This window comes from Watersipora subatra, chromosome 9 (genome assembly GCF_963576615.1).
Source record: "Watersipora subatra chromosome 9, tzWatSuba1.1, whole genome shotgun sequence".
Classification (NCBI taxonomy): Eukaryota; Metazoa; Bryozoa; class Gymnolaemata; order Cheilostomatida; family Watersiporidae; genus Watersipora; species Watersipora subatra.
Genome location: NC_088716.1, coordinates 48062038 through 48082926, shown reverse-complemented (window position 1 = coordinate 48082926; position 20889 = coordinate 48062038). Strand labels below are relative to the sequence as shown.

The 20889-nt window shown below is 35.4% G+C and overlaps 2 protein-coding genes across 2 annotated transcripts in view; both read left to right on the top strand.

Annotated features, from left to right (window-relative positions):
- The first annotated feature begins 730 nt into the window (after window positions 1-730).
- LOC137405156 (sulfotransferase 1C2-like) overlaps window positions 731-20889 on the top strand; it is a 92524-nt gene continuing 72365 nt past the window's right edge. The window contains exons 1-4 of the mRNA XM_068091382.1: window positions 731-917; window positions 5839-6039; window positions 6834-6889; window positions 11228-11410. Of these exons, the coding sequence (XP_067947483.1) occupies window positions 731-917; window positions 5839-6039; window positions 6834-6889; window positions 11228-11410 (627 nt within the window). The remainder of the gene's footprint in view (window positions 918-5838; window positions 6040-6833; window positions 6890-11227; window positions 11411-20889) is intronic.
- Window positions 13307-18904, top strand: LOC137404658 (sulfotransferase 1C2-like). Its single transcript, XM_068090883.1, has 3 exons — window positions 13307-13437; window positions 16225-16294; window positions 18346-18904. The coding sequence occupies exons 1-3, from the start codon at window positions 13312-13314 to the stop codon at window positions 18459-18461; spliced, it is 312 nt and encodes a 103-aa protein (XP_067946984.1). The 5' UTR covers window positions 13307-13311; the 3' UTR covers window positions 18462-18904.

Here is a 20889-nt window from a genome sequence, read left to right as displayed (position 1 = left end):
ATAATGTTATCTGAGGTGTAGTCTGTTCAGTATCTCGGTATAGACTGCTCAAGAAAAAGAAATGCACTTGCTATTATACTGTCTTGTCAAGTGTGAGTTGTCTGTCACTAGGCCAACAATATAATCATGGAGCGGCAACTCCGAATCTCAATAATTATGTGATAAGCAACCAGGTACTGCTGGGAACTGGGAATAGTAATGGCTAAATGAATATGAGTTATTTTACTCATAACAGTTACCCGAGTTCACAGGCTTCTATGGTAAAAATAGAGTTCTAGACTAGCGTACCTTCAACTTTCAACTAGCTAGTGTCAATCATACTCAAATAATTGGCTAGTTGCAAACAGAAAGTTCACAGCTTGCTACCTGATAAAATTAGGGTCGATTAGTTATAAACATGCCTAAGGGCATGCAATTGTTTAAAGTTCTGATTTAAAATTGGTGTTAAATAAGAGATGTCGACAGAATTTGCAGTGGGGTATAGTCAACACTCTGAAATAGACATGATTAAGCTGCCTAGACTTATTAATATCGATATGTTAACAGCTTTTGACTTTAGGAACTTGTCTGAGATTAACAATAAATACAACAATATCACTAAGACATGTCAAAAACATTTACAAGCATGTGAATGTTTGTAAGCTAAGCAGACGTTATACGATTTAACTCAATATTGCTGCAACACGTTCATGGTAAATGTGCTATTTATTGTTATTCGTAGAGAGAAATCATGGCAGCCCTACCCCTTCATCCTCTGTCTGGAGCTGTGACAGGGCAATACTTTGTGAGTGATGATGGCTCTGTAAAGGTCGCTGCTCTTGTTATGAACAAGGATGTCTTTCCGAAAGTACGAAGTGATTTGGAAGAATACAAATGGAATGACTCAGACTTCCTACTAGCCACCTTTTCTAAAAATGGTAAGGATGTCGGTTTTACATTTTGAGCGGAGCTCTAGCAGCATTTAGGGTTTAAACACGTGATGCTTGAACCAGACAGAGAGTCGTCATAGACTGACATAAATAGGGGTCCTCCCATGTTTTGTGACGATTCTGACGACCCGACGACAGGGATATTTAAAAAGTGACAGACGAGACAACCATTTATCAATGTAGGTGACGATGATTGTGTAAGTGGGATTACTAAAGGTACGGCGACACGTAACAAATTTTTTGTTGGCTCTGAGTTCTGGCCGAAATCACGAAAAACGCAGAATTAATCGGTCGAAATTAACAAAATTATTTGAGCTGTGCGTGCCCACCGATTTCGTCGACGAAACGCTTTTAACAGATTACGTAAACAAATTATTAGCGAGCACGATTCTAGCAGCTTTAGCAATTAGTGTAGTCCAAGACACGTATCGCGACACACAATAAAAGTACGACAGCAATTCAACATAGAACACACGATGTAACTGTTTAAGTTGCACTATTGTTGGTTAGCGAGCACGACTCTAGCAAATTTTAAGATATATGTAGTCCGAGAACATAATGCGAAACGCAAGAAAAATATTAAGAAAATTCACCATAGTAAATACGATGCAACCGACTTGATTGCCCTAAAGATGGCAACATTTTCTACCACAAAACTTTTGCTGTTAAAAAGGAAATACAATTAAAAAATAACCAATTTGTAGCTATAGTGTCTAAACAATAAATACATACAATAACGCAATCTAAGCAGTTGCATCGTGTGTACTATGTTGAATTGCCGTTATACTTTTATTGTGTGTCATTATACGTTTCTTGGACTATACTAATTGCAAAAGCTGCTGGATTCGTGCTCGCTAGCACGATTCTAGCAGCGCAGAATAACTCTGTGTGTTTCAATCATTTCGTGATTTCGGTTAGAACCAACGAAAAAATTTTAATGCGTAGCCGTACCTTTACTAACTTACTATTTGTCCATAAATCAACACGTTCAACTGAAACTTCACTAGTTTTGGTTTGAAGCATCTGTCCCAGCATTTATAGACTGCCAAATAATTAAAGTAAACAGCAATGTAATGCCACGACATTGACAGCAAATCCGTTTCCAAGTCTGTGACTGAGAGTGATTATTAAAGACAATCTCGGTCTATTTTCAGTACAAGAAATGTAGCCCTAAAACCTAAGACGGCTGTCACTCTTCACGGAGTAATCAGCAACGCTCCCAAACATCATTAATAAGTTTGTGAAGGTCGCTGGTTGAGCCATGCTTTTGGTTAGCAGAAGTTCAAACTGAGCAAGTTTCAAGTTTTTAATGCAACCCAGTGTCACCAGAATGGATATTTGTATTAAAATAACGAATGTGAGAAAAGAGGTTGTTTTGGTTACCAACTTGAAAAAGGCGACAGTGATTTTAAAAGTGACGAACGTGATTTTAAAAGTGACGACAGTGATTTTAAAAGTAACGACAGTGATTTTAAAAGTGACTATTCTGACGACAACTTTCTTCAATGCATTCTTCAATTTTTTTCCATCAACTCTTCCTATTTTTAAAGAACTTTGTTTATTCAACTAAAAAGCATTGTAAGCAACTTTTTGAGACTGGTGTGTGCCATTGCCTTTTTAGCAGAGCTCATGATCTAGAATATCTAATTTGAGGGACTTTGAGATTTGAGGTTGATATCTAGGTGGCACCCATCAAAACGGAAGTGTTCTTGTTTTCAGCAGTATCTAAGTGTCATTGTGAAGATCCAAGATCTTTTGCTGTCAGCCTCCCAAGTTCTTAAGCTCACAGGCTTTTTTCTGCAAACGATCCTATATTTATGTCTATATTCTACATGCAACCGGCGAGTATCATCTTACTACAAAAGTTGATAGCTTGCAGACGGAAAGTTCATAGTTCATCTATCTGATAAAGCCAAGGTCAAGCAGCTATAAATACATTTAGGCCTACAAATGGGTCATTATGTCAAGGAATTTAAACTGATGTGTTTACAGAATTTATAATGAGATGAAACCAGTGTTTGGCAACAGGATAGACATGAATAGTTCGTGGTTTGAATGCTCAGAAGAAAAATACAGGCATAATGATGTCACTAGCTGTTATCATTGGTAGTTGATATCAACTATGGCTAATATCTTGCACAACATTTTGCTTTAAAAGCTTTTCCGTAATAGTATTAAAAACTGCAAGATCACTGAAGCGTGTCACATATTTCATAAAAAATGTTTTTTTATGTGTACTATATTACATGAAAAAATGTTTCAAAGTCCAATTAAACGGATGCACAGTAGACACTCCTACAGCGTAAAAATCCTATAGCCTAACGTAAATTTCGCATAACGTAATAAATTTATGCTAAGTTCTTATTTTGTATTGCGTAAGAAATTCCATTTGACGTAAAGTATTGAGTCGGTGCAAGTTCTCAAATTCAACTTAAATGATAACAAGAATCTCGTAGTTGTCATTAAAAATATCGCTTTCTTTCTTGCCATACTTGGAGAGAAACAGCACATACATTCATTTCTATCACATTGTATTATATACTAGTACCCTGGCAGTTGAGTTTGTCATGAGAGATTGTCTGGTTGTCAATAAATCTCAGAATAAGTAGCAGCGCAATTATTCAGAGCTATTTCAAGGCGGTCGAGTGGTATGGATTTTAGAGTGTAATTATACCAAGCTTAATGTCACGAGTTGAATAGAAAGCTATCCTTTATCTTAACCTGTAACCCTGGCAGCGGATAGACAGACCCTCGCTTGTATTTTTTGTTGTAGTAAAAATATATTTTTGTTTTACTTTATTTTTAACATATAAAATATTTCCTATTACTTGTGATTTGAAAATAGACCTTGCTGTCTAGAAAAATTTCCAAAATTGATGTGAATTGACATTGAAGATGTGCATTCCCCTTTGCTTATACAGAAATGGTAAGGATGGCGGTTTTATTCTTTGAGCTGCGCTCTAGCTGCATTTATGGTCTAAACATGTGATGCTTGAACCAGATAGAGAGTCATCATAGACTGACAAATGCATTCGTCAATTTTTTTTTCTTTCAACTTCCAAATTTTAAAGAATTTTGTTTATTCAACTAAAAAGCAATGTAAAGTAACTTTCTGAGAATGGTGTGTGCCATTGCCCTTTTAGCAAAGGTCATGATCTAGAATATCTGATGTGAGGGACTTTAAGATTTGAGGTTGATGTCTAGGTGACACCGTCAAAATGGAAGTGTTTTTGTTATCAACAGCATTTAAGTGTCATTGTGAGGACCCAAGATCTTATGCTATCAGCCTCCTATGTTCTTAAGTTCACAGGCTTTTACACTGCAAACGAACCCATATTCATGCATGCATTCTACTCACAACCAGCAAGTATCGATATTACTACAAAAGCCAATACTTTGCAGACAGAAAGTTCATAGTTCATATATCTAATAAAGCCAAGGTCAAGCAGCTATAAATACATGTACAAACGTATCATTATGTCAAAGAATTCAAACTGATATGTTTACAGAATTTGTAATGAGATGAAGCCAGTGTTAGAGAAAGTGGTTGACATGAATAGTTTTGGATTAATGACAAAGTCTTGTAGCGGACAGCATTTTGCCTTAAAGAAAAACTTATACAAAATTGTAGTAGATTTTATTGGAGAAGAGAGTATTAGTGTTTTTTATCAATTGTGATTGTTTTTGATGTTTGAGGTGATCTGACTGCCAGAATATTTCAAGATTAAAATTGACAAAACTTGATCGCAGTTAAAACACTCAGAAGAAAAATACATGCATAATGATGTCACTAGCTGTTATCATTGATGGTTGATATCAACTATTGCTAATATCTTGCACAGCATGTTGCTTTAAAAGCTTCTCCCTAATAGCGTTAAAAACTACAAGATCGCTAAAGCGTGTCAAATAGTTCTAAAAAACGTTTCAGTCCAATTAAACTGATGTACAGTAGACACTTCTACAACGTAAACATCCTATGACCTAACGTAAATTTCGCATAACATCATGAATTTATGCTAAGTTTTTATTTCGCATTATGTAAAAAATTCTATATAACAGAAAGTGTCAAGTCAGTGCAAGTTCTCAAACTTGAGTTAAATAACAAAAATTTCGTAGTTGTCATTAAAAATAGTTTTCTCTCTTGCTATACTTGGAGAGAAATGGCACATACAGTAATTTATATTACGTTGTATTAGATACTAGTACTCTGGCAGTTGAGTTCGTTGTGAGAAATTGTCTGGTTGTCAATAAATCTCAAAGAATAAGTAGCAGCGCAATTATTCAGAACTATTTCAAGGCGGTCAAGTGGTATGGATTTCAAAGTGTAAGTATACCAAGCTTAATGTCACGAGTTAAATAAAAGCTATATTCTATCTTAACCTTGACATCGGATAGACAGGCCATCGCTTATATTTTTATGTTATAGTAAAGATATATTTTTGTTTCAATTTATTTTTAACATATAAAATATTTCTTGTTAATTGTCAATTGCAAAATAGACCTTGCTGTCTAGAAAAAAGTGCAGAAACTGATGTGAATTGACATTGGAGAGGTGTCACTGTATTCCCCTTAACTTATAGAGAAATTAGCATAAACATGGACCATAAACTGACTGAAAGTGATTAGAAAAAAAAGTTTGTTTCTACAAACCGATAATACAACAGCTACTGTACAGTCATTAAATTAAAAAAGTTAATGCTAGTGTTTTTCTTGTTTAAAGAGCCAAAGAGGTGAGTTTGAAAAATTTTTGGAACGGATTAGGCAATTTAAGTGTATTTTACTGTTTGCGTAGCATCAAATCCATGTAATGTAAACTTTCCTGGAATGCATTACTTTTGGTTTTCAATCATTCTAAAAAACTACATATGACTTATGAACCCAAGTCTATGTCGGTACGTTGTATACTTAGGAACTCATTTCATGTGGGAAGCTATGATGATGTTACTGAAAGGTTCAGCTGACTACATCCAAGGGTCAAAAGCTCTTTTAATGATAGATGCCTCTCCAGTCAGCCTCAGTATTAAACCATTCCCTTCACCACGAGTCCTCAACACTCACTACAGGACTGACGTCCTTCCAGCGGAGTACAGAAAAGCAAAGACTGTTGTAGGTAAGTGGTCTATCATCAATATATATCAATTATATATTTAGTAATAGTATTTTCACTTTTTTGCTAACAGCATGTTTTGCACCAAAAGTTTTGGAAATATCTAGATTGGTTTAATACCTGTAGCTCATGACAGATCGCTCAAGACAGATAGTTCATGACAGATAGCTCATGACAAATAACTCATGACAGATAGCTCATGACAGATAGTTCATGACAGATAGCTCATGACAGATAGCTCATGACAGATAGCTCATGACAGATAGCGCATGACAAATAACTCATGACAGATAGCTCATGACAGATAGCTCTTGAATGATAGGTCTCAAAAATGACTCCATTTAAAAAAAATTTGCATGTATTTTTAATTTTTGTGTTGAAATGTCGTTTTTACCCTTTTTTTTGTCTACCACTTTACTACAAACATTATTATCTGTTTTCCATTTGTCTTGCATATTTTCTTTTTTGACATGAAATATTATATAAATATTTGTAATAAAACAAGAAATCGTAGGATCTTACAAAGTATGCTAAAAAAACAAATACACAAACAGGGATAGACCGCAATATATTTTGATAGTAGCACAAAATATTGTGAGCCAAAAATGATAAGATTCGACTTCTGAAACTAATTTACTTTATGAAATAATTCTATTTTTCTAAATTCTGTACACATGCTGCCAGAAGTCGTCTAAAGACTTTTGTAAGTGCAATAAAAGATGCTGCTGGCTATCACCTACATAAATGCTTCACGTTTCCATAACTAAACATCTGTATTGTCATTTCTATGTTTGTAGTGATGAGAAACCCCAAGGACACATGTGTTTCGTTCTACCATCTTTACAAGAACATAGTAAGTACCTTGTTGATTGTCCCTATCTAACACAACACTGTTACATTTCAACAGAGGTAATAGTTCAGTACTAGCAATAGCCCCAACTTATGTTGAGGGCATCAAGATAAATTGATGCCTCGTTGATAGCATCATTTTATTTTGATTATTTTGGTCTTTCTATGCACAAGTGTCAAGGCCACATTATACATTACCTTCAGCATAAGTATTCAAAATAAAGTGCTTAGCTGTTAAATCAAATAAACAGGTAGGTATGTAGTTTATAACTTTTCTAGTAACAACAGCATGTAAAAATACTGTTTTCTGCACGGCTGGATGCCTTAAGGTTGGTTCACACTATATCGCAGTATCTCGACGTTTCCTTTTCGGCCTTCATCGTCGATTATGTGAACCATGAATTGATGGCATTGACGAAGCATCGCGGACACGTCGAGAAAGTTTGCAGCTGTCAAACTTTCCCGATAGTTCACGGAGCATCGACGACAGCACGTGTAATGTGAACCATTTCGGCGAAGACAATCCGCAATCGCGGATAGCGTGGTTTCTGTTTATGATAGTTGCTGCGGGACTAGTATTTGGCTAAAACGTGGGTCTGCAGTACGATTCTTCCGAGCGAAATTAAGACAAATAAATATGGAAGCAACCGACTGCGCCAATATCAACCAGGAACAGCAAATCAACGACGAGGAATTTATGGAAATTGTAAGAAGCTACAGAGCTGTGTGGGATAGAGGCTGCTCAGATTTCAAAGATAGAAATAAAAAGGGTAATGCGTGGATAGAGATTGCATGAAAGACTCGATTAGAATTGCAAGTACATGTAGCTATTACCAGATATGGAACGCTGCAGACTAAATTCAGTCGATATTTAAATAAGAATAAACCGGCATCAGGCTCTGGCAGGAAATCTGTAACATTTACTTCTGAACTCGAGCATATGTGATGGCTGGCTCCATTTATCCAGACAAAGTATGGGACGTCGAACAACCTACAACAACAACCGGCACGGACAAAAAGAAAGCTTGACATCGAAGAACAATCTAGCACAACAACTACTGATGGCAATCATACCAACCTTTTAATAGAAACATCTCTTTGTGCTACCTCCACATCTACCGAGGACGCCATAGGTATGTAAAAAGTATGAATGTGGGAGCAGTTTTTTATTGTGGCAATATTGAAAAAAATTATCTTTGTGTATGGTAGAATGATTAGGCTTTCTATGCTGCATAGTTATCTGTTTTAGAAGTGACAGTTCTCGGTATTGAGACCTGTGCATCGACTTCTCTGACAAAGTTTCGGAAACCTTAAAAAGCTAATGTAAAATTATGCCATGCCATAGTAGAATGTTTAGGTTTTTCCATTATCGATTTGATTGGTTGTCAGAATTTTGCTTTGAGAAATAGTCAGAAATTATTTTTTATTTGCTATTGTTAAAATGATACCGATGTTTCAGCAAGATATGCTGACAAGATATACTGAATTACTTGGACAGCAGAATATGCCACCGCCACCACCACACACATATTACACCTACCAGCATCCTTCGACACCATCCATCCTCCCGGCCGCATTCCATCATTGTTGAATCCATCCACAAAACCTGATGGAACATATTTTGTGTTTTCAGTTGAGAGTAGGTAATTATGCAATCAGGTCGTAGCTCTTATTATAACTCCACCAAGGTTAAGTCGACCTTAATAGGGCGATGAAAGATCCTCCATCTTGCGGATAAAATGCCTAAGGTATTTTCAATCGTGCGGCGAGACCGAGATAGACGATAGTTAAATACCTGCTGCTCAGTTGTCAGGCTGCGCCTACTATAGGGTTTCATGAGCCAGGTCTTTAAGGCAAATATCTCGTCACCCAGTATATAATACGGAGTGTCCACCTCATCAACAAGTGCCGTCTCTGGCAGAAAAAATCTGTTATTCTCTGACATGTCATAAAGCTCACTCTGGCTGAAGATACTGGCATTATTGTCTTTGCCATAATGTCCTATGTCAACATATGTGAACTTGTATTGTGCATCGCACATGGCCATTGGTACGGTACTGTGAAAGTTTTTGTAATTATAATACATGGAACCTCCAAACTTGGGACACTCCAATCTCACATGCTTCCCTGTAACAAAATATAATGAAGGTTGTGCAAGTTTAATTGTGCTTTAATTCTTGACAACATTGGCCCACACTTAGTACAGCCTAGTCTCGATCCTATGGTTGCTGTTGAGTGCAAAGGGACAAACTATCAACACTGAGACCACCACCTGGAGAAGTTGTCTGTTTGTAGACATAGATTCTCAAAGCAGTAGTGTGAGTGTTGATAGCATGTGCACTGTACAGCAAATTCTGAGTGAGCAGAGCCATACAATACTCTCTGCTACAATGAGTAGTAAAAATATAGCATAAAGACAGAAATCAAAATGATAAAAATCACGCCTTTTAAAAAAATCGGACATTACAGATACTAGAATGGATAGTAACAAGGCTTGTTTGTTTATTCCGTTGTTGCTGTAAATCAGGACTTTAAAAGGCTACTTCAGAAGAACTGATGCTTATCGTCTAGGGCACCAATCACATGAGGAAAGTTCCATGTTTCTTCATATTTACTAGCAATATGACTCCACTCCTCGAGACAGGAAGGAAACTTGAAGTAAGTCGCTCCAATTCTATTCCATATGGACTCACGTGTGTCTCTGATAATCTCGGGGACAGTAGAGGGGCCCAGCTCAAAATTGAAGGACTGGCTGTGTTGTGAATCGCCAGTAGCCAGTAACGCAGCGTGACCAGAAGTTTCTCCTCAGCAGAAATACCTTTTCGGAATTTACAGTACCTCAGTTGAATATCTTCTCTCACTAAGGTGAGCAGATGATCGAATCGTTCAGGTGACACGCGAGTGTATCTACAACAACAAGAACATGGATTACTGGTTACTCTGATTTCAAGCATATAACTATGAAAAGAAACTGTTTCAAGCTTGCATGGTACAACGGATCAAATATGTCATGTAATTGGGGATGAAACTCCAATTACTGGCTCATATCACAAGTGGGCTGAAAGTTGGATCCCACAAACGTAACGATAATGGGTGGTGACGGTTTTTGTCGTAAATAACTTGATTATAAATCACGCCTGAATTTTTTGCTTGATGTATTGCTCTGCTCTACTCGTTGGACTAGCAGGAACCAGACACGTAAGAAATTTTTTATACTGACTCGTTTTGTTTATGATAATATTCTTGTTAGGCCTATGTATATTTACTCACCGAAAAACATTTCACGGTTTTCATTACGCAATGTATGATAGAGTGTGCTAAATTGTCCTTCTTGATTTCTCCTCTTCCAGGCTGGACGCACCCACCATCTTCTTTTATTCCTCCTTCGGGTGTAAAGCTCTGCTGCTTGCTGCTGTTGTCTAGGTCGGTTTCTTCGTCTGAGCAATGCTAAGACAAGTACTTGTCTTAGTTTTAATTTTCTATCCATCTTCAACAAAAGCGATCACTCTATGCGTGTGGTACTAGCTTTTACTACTAAACCGAAACGCAAATGTTTACGTGTGTCTCAATGGTCTGTTATAAATTAGGTCACGCCCATCGCTGATGCTTCGGTGACCGCGTTATATATGAGAACGTAATGTTGATGACTGTTCCCTGATACAAACGCGGATGGGTTTGTGCTAGTGTGAACATTGTTATCATCGACAATCACCGAAGTATTGTGGCATCAACGCCGAAATACGGCGATATAGTGTGAACCAGCCTTAATACGTTTTATATTCTTTTGGTATTGATTTCAAAAGATTTATTAACCACCAGTGGCTCGTGTAGTCACTAACCATTGCAAAACATCTATATCTAAAGATAAAACTCTTCCAATTACTTTTAGTTACATAATACTTCACTACTGGATGATAGTGACTCAAACCCTTTACACAAGCTAACACTCGGACAGTTTATGGAGTTTTTATGGGGTTGGAGACTGCTACATTTTTAGCATAACTAATCATTCATTACTATCAAATAGTGTCAATTGGTCTATATGTTGCAGGTAAATTCAGCGGTTGTTAATTCAATTATATATTATTTTCAATATAATTTTTAAAAATAAAAAGCTTAACAATGAAAAAAATTGTTATTGTGTCAGTTTTACACACAATTTATTTGTAATGAGTTTCACTCATGCCATAATGTCTGTGAGAAAATAAAATGTTGTCTCCTGATGCAGATCATTGCAGTTTTCACCAAAAATTTATAAACTAAAAATGGTCTATTTTATCACTTCTTATTGAAAAATGTTTTAATTCTATATAGAAACATAATTATACTTCTCTTTTTACAGCCAGTAGCAGTGTCAGACGGCGAGCTAAATCCTTTTGAAAACATAACATTCGCTCAGTTTGTCGAGTTGTTTCTCCATGAAAAGGAAATTTTCTATGGGAGATACTTTGACTACATAGAATACATGTGGTCTCTCAGAGATGAGCCTAACATACTTCTCGTTTTCTATGAGGACTTAAAAATGGTAAGTGGTAGATAAGGTAAAATGGTTGATAGATGTTGATCACCTATTATTCATTGTATGTATGCATTTGTTTTATTTTTACAAATAAATAATATCTGTCTAAACTTGAATTTTAAAACTCTTAAAGTATGAATAAAAATATGTAAAAGTCAGCCAAGTTTACTTCACTTGTTGCGCATGGTCCATCACCAAGAAAAGGTTTACAAATAACAGTGTTCTAAATAGATCATGTTTTGGTGTATTTCACTACGATATGTATTTTACATATCATACATATTATACATACCGTATGTATTGTAAATATTATATATATATATCAGTTTATCAAGTTTTAAGCATGCAAGCGACAAAAGACTAATCATTATTTGCAGAAATGCTCAAACAAACACTTTTCCAACCGTATTATGCCAAGTATGCCAGTCAGGACAGCTAAGAGAGCTAACTTTCTCACAAGAATTCAGCTTGCTACTTATATTATACACTACTATTCCTATTTTTTGTTATCACTGTTATTATTATTAGTACTACATTGTTGTTGTTATTATATATCCAATACTGCTACATGTAGATAACATATGTGAAGTAATGCTGCCTAATAAGCATTTAATCTGGTTTTTCTAACAGTATTTAATGTGAAGTCACTCTCTACTACATGCAACATATTTGTTATTAATATTAAAACCAACAATAAAATCCAGCAATCGATCAAAATTAATGAATTAAAATTTGTTTACTAAAAATTGAAGACGTGATTTTGCGATGCAGTAGTTTGCAGACATAATAATGCGCAACAGCAAATGCACATTGTTTTTTATGAGGGAAATGTGTAGCTAAAGCTTTTATGTATTGTCTAGCAGAATTCCCGACGTTGCACAGGTATTACAAATCAGCTTATAAACAATGAGAGGTAATGTAGTTGCCTGTCACTTCCTATTAGCCTGGCACACTCCCAACGGATAATTTGAGTAAGCTTACTAATAAGAACTAACTATACTTGCTCTCACGATGGAGCGTGCATAAAATTAGACCACTGTTCTCCATGACATTGCGCTATCACTTTGCGTCGTAACGAAGAGCGGTAGCATATTTGCACCCATAAAACGACATATATTGCCTATGAAACCATCAAGCTCGTATAGCTTAATTGGTTAGGGATTGGCCTGGAAAACGGGAGGGTCTGATATCGAATCTCTCGTGATATGGATTCTGTATTTCAAGATATTAATAGCTATACGTAGCTGGAAAAACAGGCAAAGTTGGAGATATATATATAAAGATGCAACAATATAGGCTGACAACTAAATAACAAATTTTGTTTAATATCAAATTCAGCTTGCTACTTATATTATAGGCCCTATATTAATATTCCTATTTCTGTTGTTATCACTATTATTATTATTATTAATACTACATTCTTGTTGTTATTATATATTCAAAACTGCTAGATAACATATGTGAAGTAACGTTGTCTAATAAGGATTTAATCTTGTTTTACTAACAATCTTTAATGTGAAGTCACTCCCTACTACAGGCAAAATATTTTTTATTAATGTTAAAACCAACAATAAAATCTTGCAATCGATCAAAATTAATGAATTAAGATTCGTTTCCTAAAAATTTAAGTGATGATTTTGCTATGCAGTAGTTTGCAGACATAATAATTTTGAGCAACAGCAAATGTACATTTGTTTATGAGAAATGTGTAGCTAAAGCCTTTAGGTGCTGATTGCAACAATATAAACTGACAACTAAATAAAAAACTTATTTAATATCAACTAGAAGTTACTTATCAACCGCTTGTCACATTGTCGGACTAATGAAGTTTTAGGTAACTTTGCTAAAAAATCAAGACTAGCTAAATATGCATCATAATTAGAACCTGTTTTTTCCTGAATGAGTTCATGGGTACCAACAGATCACCAGAACTGGTGAAAGAGATAGCTGAAGCTGTAAGCTTTGATAAGATGAAAGTAGGAAAGACAACAGCAACTCCGTCTAAAGAATCTATGGAGATGGTCAAATCAATAGTAATATAAAAAGTTAAATTGTGTAGAAGTAACAGCTTATAGAAACTAGTTTTTTTATGAGATTACTTGAAGTTAGTGTTGGTTTACACTAGTTTTTAATCACATAGCCAACTAATAGAGTTTGTGAAGGGGAGCATGTCACCTTCACAACTACTAAAGTTCTGCAGTCTTTTATGGTGACTTCCTAACAATTTAGTTTTAAAAGAAATCGTACTTTGTACGAGTGCCTAACTTCTATTCACACAAGTGACACACATCATTACCATTTTCATCATCAACATCTTCATCATAAACATCATCATCAGAAATCCATCAAGGCGAAGATGATTGTGCTATTGGTTGTGGTCTTCGGGGCGTGGCTCCCTAGACCGACTGATCTCTAGCAGTTTGTTTCCAAGTGTCTTGCTTTATGATTCAACACTCTTAATTTTTTTGTACTAGATCCAAAGTGGAGGTCGTTTTCAAATCTTAGATTTCGAGCAAATCTGTCTGTAGAAAAACCAATGAGATAGCTTGCCTGATTCTTTCCTAAGGACATCGTCGGTGCGTCTTAGGTTCTTCTATATCCCATCTATTCTTCTAAACATATCTCTTCATATTTGACTTGGTCGATCTATGATATTTTTATCCTATTTCTTCTTTATCCTATTTTTTCTTCCTATTTTCTTCTTCTTTATGGATAACAGCAAGTGTTCTAATAACTCTGAGGTTTTTAACTGATTGAAAGAGGCCTCTGTCTTTCTAATGTTAATATTTGAAGTGAAATTTTCCGCAGCAAAGACAAATCTGTGAGTTGGTTTTGCAAGCTTCTGGAGTCATGGGCAATCAGCACACCATCCAAAGCAAATAGCATTTCCCTTATGATTTTCTGGCATGTTTCTCTACAAGCCTTCAAATGTGCAACATTGAACAAGTCTACATTATGTCTAGTTTGAATACAAAAACATTGCTTGTTGTTTTTAGAGACCACTTCCAAAATAGCCAAAAGATAGAGCGAGAAAAGCATAAATGCTAGAACATATCTTTGTTTTACGCCATTTACTAACTCAACCTCTTTGGAATTGTTCCCTCTCTGTGCTGCAAATGCTTACCTGCCTCCATGCAGGGATCATTGGTGCAATGAAATTATTGATTCAATTGACAGTATATCAGAGAGTATCATTCTAGCAATGGAGAGCAAAGATATACTTTCATAAATATTCCATATATTAGATATTGACACTATATTGATATCTCTCAAGTCTTGAAGCACATTCTCATCTGAGCAAACCTTTTAAAATTCAGCTGGTGTAAGTTTATTATTATCTCTGCCCAGTTTATTTTCAGATTGCTGGCAGAATACCGCATTTTCATAAAGTTCTGCATTTTTTGTGTTACATCTATCATATCTACTATCTCTTTTATGTCTGGAGCTTAGACAAAGATGTGACCTTTGGTCATTCTTCAATGGTGTCAAAGTCTCGCTCATTAATCTTGAGAAATTGAGAAGTTAATCAAAATGATCAGCAAATTACTTCAGGATCGATGATCTTTTCTTGTATTATAGGACTGGTATCATGATAGAGCTGGTAGAGAGTTGTAAGCTGGGTAGTCACAACTTACAGCTCTAGGTTGAGATCCAACTCTTGCATTGAAGTCATCAGCGACAACCATTTTATTTTTTTTGAGACTTTAAAAAGAACTTCTCACAGTTAGCTGTAAAATTCTTCCTTGTTCTCCTCCAGATCCATCGTTGTTGGTGCAATTCACTTAGAATTGTAGCAAAAATATCTTGAGGCAAATATATCGTCAGTATTCTATGATTAATAGGTGAAGAATCTTCCTCTATATACCGAATTAGTGAGTTTTTGATAGCAAGCCAGCTCCGAATTCTCTTCATTCTTGTTCCTTTTTGCTATTAAAATACTGTATATCCGTGATGCACTAAATATGTATAACACCGTTGACAGGCCTCATTAGTAGGAGCTCTTTTTGTGCTATTTACATGTATACCCAATTTCCTCGCAATGAGAGCTTTTTTTCACTCCGGTCTACTTCCTCCAGCTCTATCAAACAGAGCTCTCATGCTCATCTCTGTAAAATTAATTTGTTCCCTGAATCTTAGCTTACTTTTAGCTGCAGCATAGAATGGGAAATGATCAGTGTGAACATTGTTTTTTCGAGCAGACATGGTATCTCCATATTCTAATCATATTCACCAAAGAACTGCATGCAATAACTGTCTCCAATATGGTTTGAAGTAGAACTAGTTCTCGCTCTCTTAGATTCACTCTCTCAGCATACAATAGACTATAGTACAGCAGGCAAGGTAGGCTTAAATGGTTGGTCAGAGGATCAGTTTGTCGATTTCTTTCGCAAGGTTATCACACCCTCTTTTTGAAGTGGTCTACTTCAGACCTTGAGATTGATACTATATTTGTTTGGTCAGTATAGACAGATCACTCACCGTACCTAATTAAATTCAATGGGTTGCCCTCCAAGTTGCGTGCATCTCGACCTGAGACAGGTTGTACTGAGCTATACATTTGCCGGTAGAAAGCGTTGCACCTGACCTGTCTGGCAACAGCAACTGCTTAATATGGTGAAAAGGCTTTCCATAGTACTTACTATCATACATGACGGCTTATTTCTGATGAAATACTGTTTTAGTCCTTTTTTGTTTCTAGTGACAGTATTTTACCTCGACGACACTGTACTGACACATCTATGTTGACAACAAGCTAGATCATTTTCTGTATATTTTGGTGTCTACAGCATTTCTATAAACTTGCTTGTTTTTTGTTTAAGGTTGGACCTAAACACCTTGAAGAGAATCATACAAAACTCAAGAAAGCAACTGTACAAATTTACAGAAAAGGTAATATACGATCAATGGTTTGTTGCTGATTCTAAAATCTCATTAACTGAACCTCATTACCTTGCGGGTTGTAGAGTGTATGAATAAAATACACTCTACACAAATACACAAAATAAATACAATATGAATAAAGTGTTGTTCAGTTAGTATTTACTATCGGTGTTTTAGTGCATCCTGTTAGTTAGTGAAATTATTTTCTTGAGTTTAAACTTGTTACATTGTAAGCTGTCTAATTATAATTTAACTTGGCTTATTTATAATAATTAATATGGTGAACCTTTTGATACCAAATAACTGTAATGTGAATTTTGTTGCAAGTCAACCTACAATATACAATAGTAGTATATACAATAGTAGTCAATACATATTAGACTACAACTTATTGATATAATGAGAGTATTCACAAGAATGTGCAAAATCAACAATTAATTAAATTTTAGATAAAATTCAACTTAAACCTGTCATTATACCCTGTCAGATCTAGAAGGTGATGACTACATGGTGCTAGTGGTCAATGTACTGATTGGTGTCAATTGCTTATTAAACTTTGAATAGCAAGGAATTTATAAATTAGCCTGTTCATGACATTTTTAAGCCAAATATTTTTAAGCAAAATAAGAATTATTCAAAGATTCTACTGAAATAATATTTAAATGTTTGTGTTAATTCTCAACCAGTTGTAAGTTTTGCTGACATTTAGCTTGTTCCACTAGTGGTATAAAATAGTTGTGTGTGTGCGATCGTGTGTGTTTGAGTGTGTGTGTGTGTTTGTGTGTGTGTGTGTAGAATTAGTACTTTAAATAGGTTTAATAAAGAACTATTAAACTTCTAAGTTGACATTTGGGGAAAAATTAAGTGATGGATAACTTTTACAAGCACATTTACGAAAGTGTGGGAGAAGTATCACATACCGACAACTCCAAAATGGTTGAAAAGAACAAAAATAAGCCAGAGTTATCTTCTCTACGCAAAAGTCCCCGTTTATTAGATAAAAAATTCATACATGCGTGTGATGTGATGTCCCCAAAGTTAGTGTTAAATTCTCATGAGCTATAACTGAAAAACGGATAAGATGACAGCTCCAAAAATCAGTGCATTTGTAAACCCAACAAAAAATGTTTTAATATGTTATTTTTTAAAGCTCTTAATGATAGATGAAAATTGTCCTCAAAGTGATGGTAAAAATATCGCGTCCCCAATTGCATGCGTTTACAAGACTGTGTGAGCGTGCGTGAGTGTGTGTGCGTTCATGTGTGTGTGAGCGTGTGCGTGTGTGCGTGCATGTGCAACAAGCTTGAAGTCTTCAGCAATACAAACTAAAGATGTTTAGCTAAAGATATACCAATTTAGTGCTCAGTTATAATATAGTAACCATAAATAAGATTTTTTGTCTAAGGTAGTATGTATATCTTTTAGTTTGTACATAAACTGATTAATGGAAACTAATAAATGGATGATTAATGGAAACTCTACCGTGCCTGATTTTTTGTAAGGTTCTATGGTATGTAATCTATCGTAAGTTTCTATGGTATCTGATCTATTGTAAAGTTCTATGGTAACTGAGCTATTGTAAGGTTCTCCCTTCATACAGTTAGAGTACAGAGAAGGGTGTAACAATAACTAACCATTAGAATTGAGGGCGGAAGTAGTGGAATAAAACCATGTTGGTAAAATCTTATTGGAAATAGAAGTGACGCCTACATTTATACTTGAATACATTTTTTTTACAATCTATAAAGTTTTGCAATAAATTAAATCATATATTACTGAAATGGCAGATATCAAGAATAATGAAGTTAGGCTTAAAACCTTTATTTGTTGCATAAAGATAATATAATAAGACTAGTAGAGTTCTATTATCTTTATCTTTGCATATTGACCTGTTAGGCATTGTCAAGTGTGAGTCACTTGAGTTGTAAAAAACATTTTAAACTTTGCCCACTCATTATCAGCCATAGTTTCTTGAAAGCATCAAATAATCTGTTATAAATCTTTCCGGACTACATTTGTATGTTAATATTATGCCATTACATAGCGTATGCATTTTATAGGCGTCATTGGAGACTGGAAAAATCATTTCACTGTCGCGCAGAATGAAATGTTTGACGACTTTCTGGCAGACTGGGAAGGTGGTAAAGATATACCATTTGTGTACACTCAGGAATAAATTGTTTGCCAAACACAATTTACTATCAACTAGATGATGCAGTTGTTTACTTCCATCCTAAAACAGTTGCATAAAGGTAGAATTTCTTGCTTTAAAAATCTATATTGTTGTTTTTCAAATACTATACATTATTTTGATCTATTTTGGTACTTCCTGGAAAATTCATCAAATACCTTTATATAAAATATGCGCAGTTATGATTTTAATTCCATAAATTTATATATTATTTACCATATATTATGCTTATTGTGAAATGTCAATGTTATTGTGGACTTGTAATGCAAATTAAACCAGCAATTGATAGCAAGGTTATTGAATGCACTGGAGTATGCACTTGATTGTTAACAGTGAGTGATTAACTTTGTACTACAGACCACAGACTGTATCGTCTGATGACAACAGAGAATATATTGTAAACTACCGACCAAGGAGTACAAACTAAATGTACTAATTGTGATTCTATTGTAAGCAGTCCTCACAAAAATTTATGGAGTGTAAAATTTTACCTTTGTGTGTACAAATCTACCTCAAGTGATTTCTGAATACTAACTTGTATTGCTCTAAACAACAAAGAGTCAATTTCCTTGAGGCTTCAGAAATATCAAGGGTAACTCTAAAAATTTCATTCCAAAATGAGAATCTATATATCTACATAGGTATACATATACATCAGCTTGTGACAAGCTGATGTTTTGCTCACTCCTCTCGACGAGGGACAACTTCGCAAAAAACAACAGTTTGTCAAGACAGGCTAGGTCTCAACAACCGGACCATGAACCAACAGATATTGCCATAAGTGATCACATCAGCAGTCTTCAGTAAAGCAGCGGTTTGTTCAATTCAAGCTTGCAGAAAAATCTTTTTAAGCAATTAAAAGCGGGCCTGTATTCACTGGTTGCAAGTTGGGGCAGCTAATGTTAGGCGACTAGTTATGAACACCTGGGGGTGTTGAGGGGGCGGTGTAAGCCCCCAACAGATCTTTTTATGTAGGGCCTCAGGCGGGCCTCAGCCGGGCCTCCCGTGTGAAGTTTTAAAAAAATTTATCGGAAAGTATCAACATTTTGCTATTTTTTTAGATTTGTTTTGTTTTAGGTGATGTGACTGGCGAGACGTTTTTAAATTAAAATAGGCAAAACTTGACCGCAGTTAAAACGCTCAGAAAAAAGACCTCTTTTTCTTTTGAGCTTTTTAACAAAGATCAGTTTTGCCGATTTTATTATAAGGTGTTTGGTAAAACTTTATATTTTGCAAACCTTTATAAAGATCGTTAACAAGAATATTTTGCCACTGATGATAATAATGACGCCTAAGAACTACTAAAAATTGATGTTTGCCTCTATGGCTTCGAATAAAGTGATATTCTACAGCGATAAAAACTGTCTCCATGGCCGTTGGGCAAATAACTTTTCAAATAAATGATGTTGAGGTCGAGTTATCTGAAGCAATTTATCATTGCGTGGGAACTGACCAAACAAATCCGTTTGAGTTACCCTTGTGTTTGAGATGAAATGTTACATTTTATCCGAGGGCGAGTTATCAGAGTTTTACTGTACTTATATAGCCGCAGAAAGTTCCTAAAAAGTTGGGACGGCTCAGCCGGCCACCCGCCCCAGGGAATACGGGCCTGCTTCTCCCAGCTTGTTCATCAGGCCTTTGGGTAGAGGTATAGGCTGTCAGTGAGTCTTTGATTGTAGATTGATTGTTTGTGAGTAATCTTCAAATTCTTTGATTGATCTTTAATGACTTTTAAAAAGTTGTGCTTTTCTGACCAGAACTACACGCGTAACATAATAACTAAGCTGTACTGGTTTCCAAATTCTTCTTTGAATTCCGGTTTTGTAGGCTAGTTTTAACTTATCTTGAATAACATGTGGAACCGATTGAGCTTTGTGAAACACTGGTGTTGCATCTGATTTAAATCTTATTTTAGCCCGTAATCCTTTAGACAGCCTAAATCATTGTTAAATAGATCAGGAAATTCATTGCAGAGTTGCTAGCAAACTTGTTGGAGGCTATTTTCAGCAGTTCCCTGGTCTACTACTTTACAAGTTGTATTAGTTTGTTGGTTGAGCTGGGTGTGTATTGATATTCCTAATAGTTTGATTGTTCCTCTTTCTATCAGATTGCGATTTGGAACACGGCTAACTACAAAGCTCAAGACAATATTGTTTTCTTTCACTGTTTTAGTATTCAGCTGACACTGTCTAATTACTTCAATAGGACGTTTTGAAGCAGACTCGTAGTTTGAAATTGTTGTAGAGGGTACCCTTTTTACAAAGTTTGCACGAGACTTCCTAAGTAATGAAGTTGTCACACTCTCCTGGATTTAACTCAATTTCTACAAACTGTTGTTATGTCTCAATATTCTTTGAAGTTGTTCCATATGTATTCTTCGGATAGTTTAAAGCTGTTGTTTTGGTGAAGATTT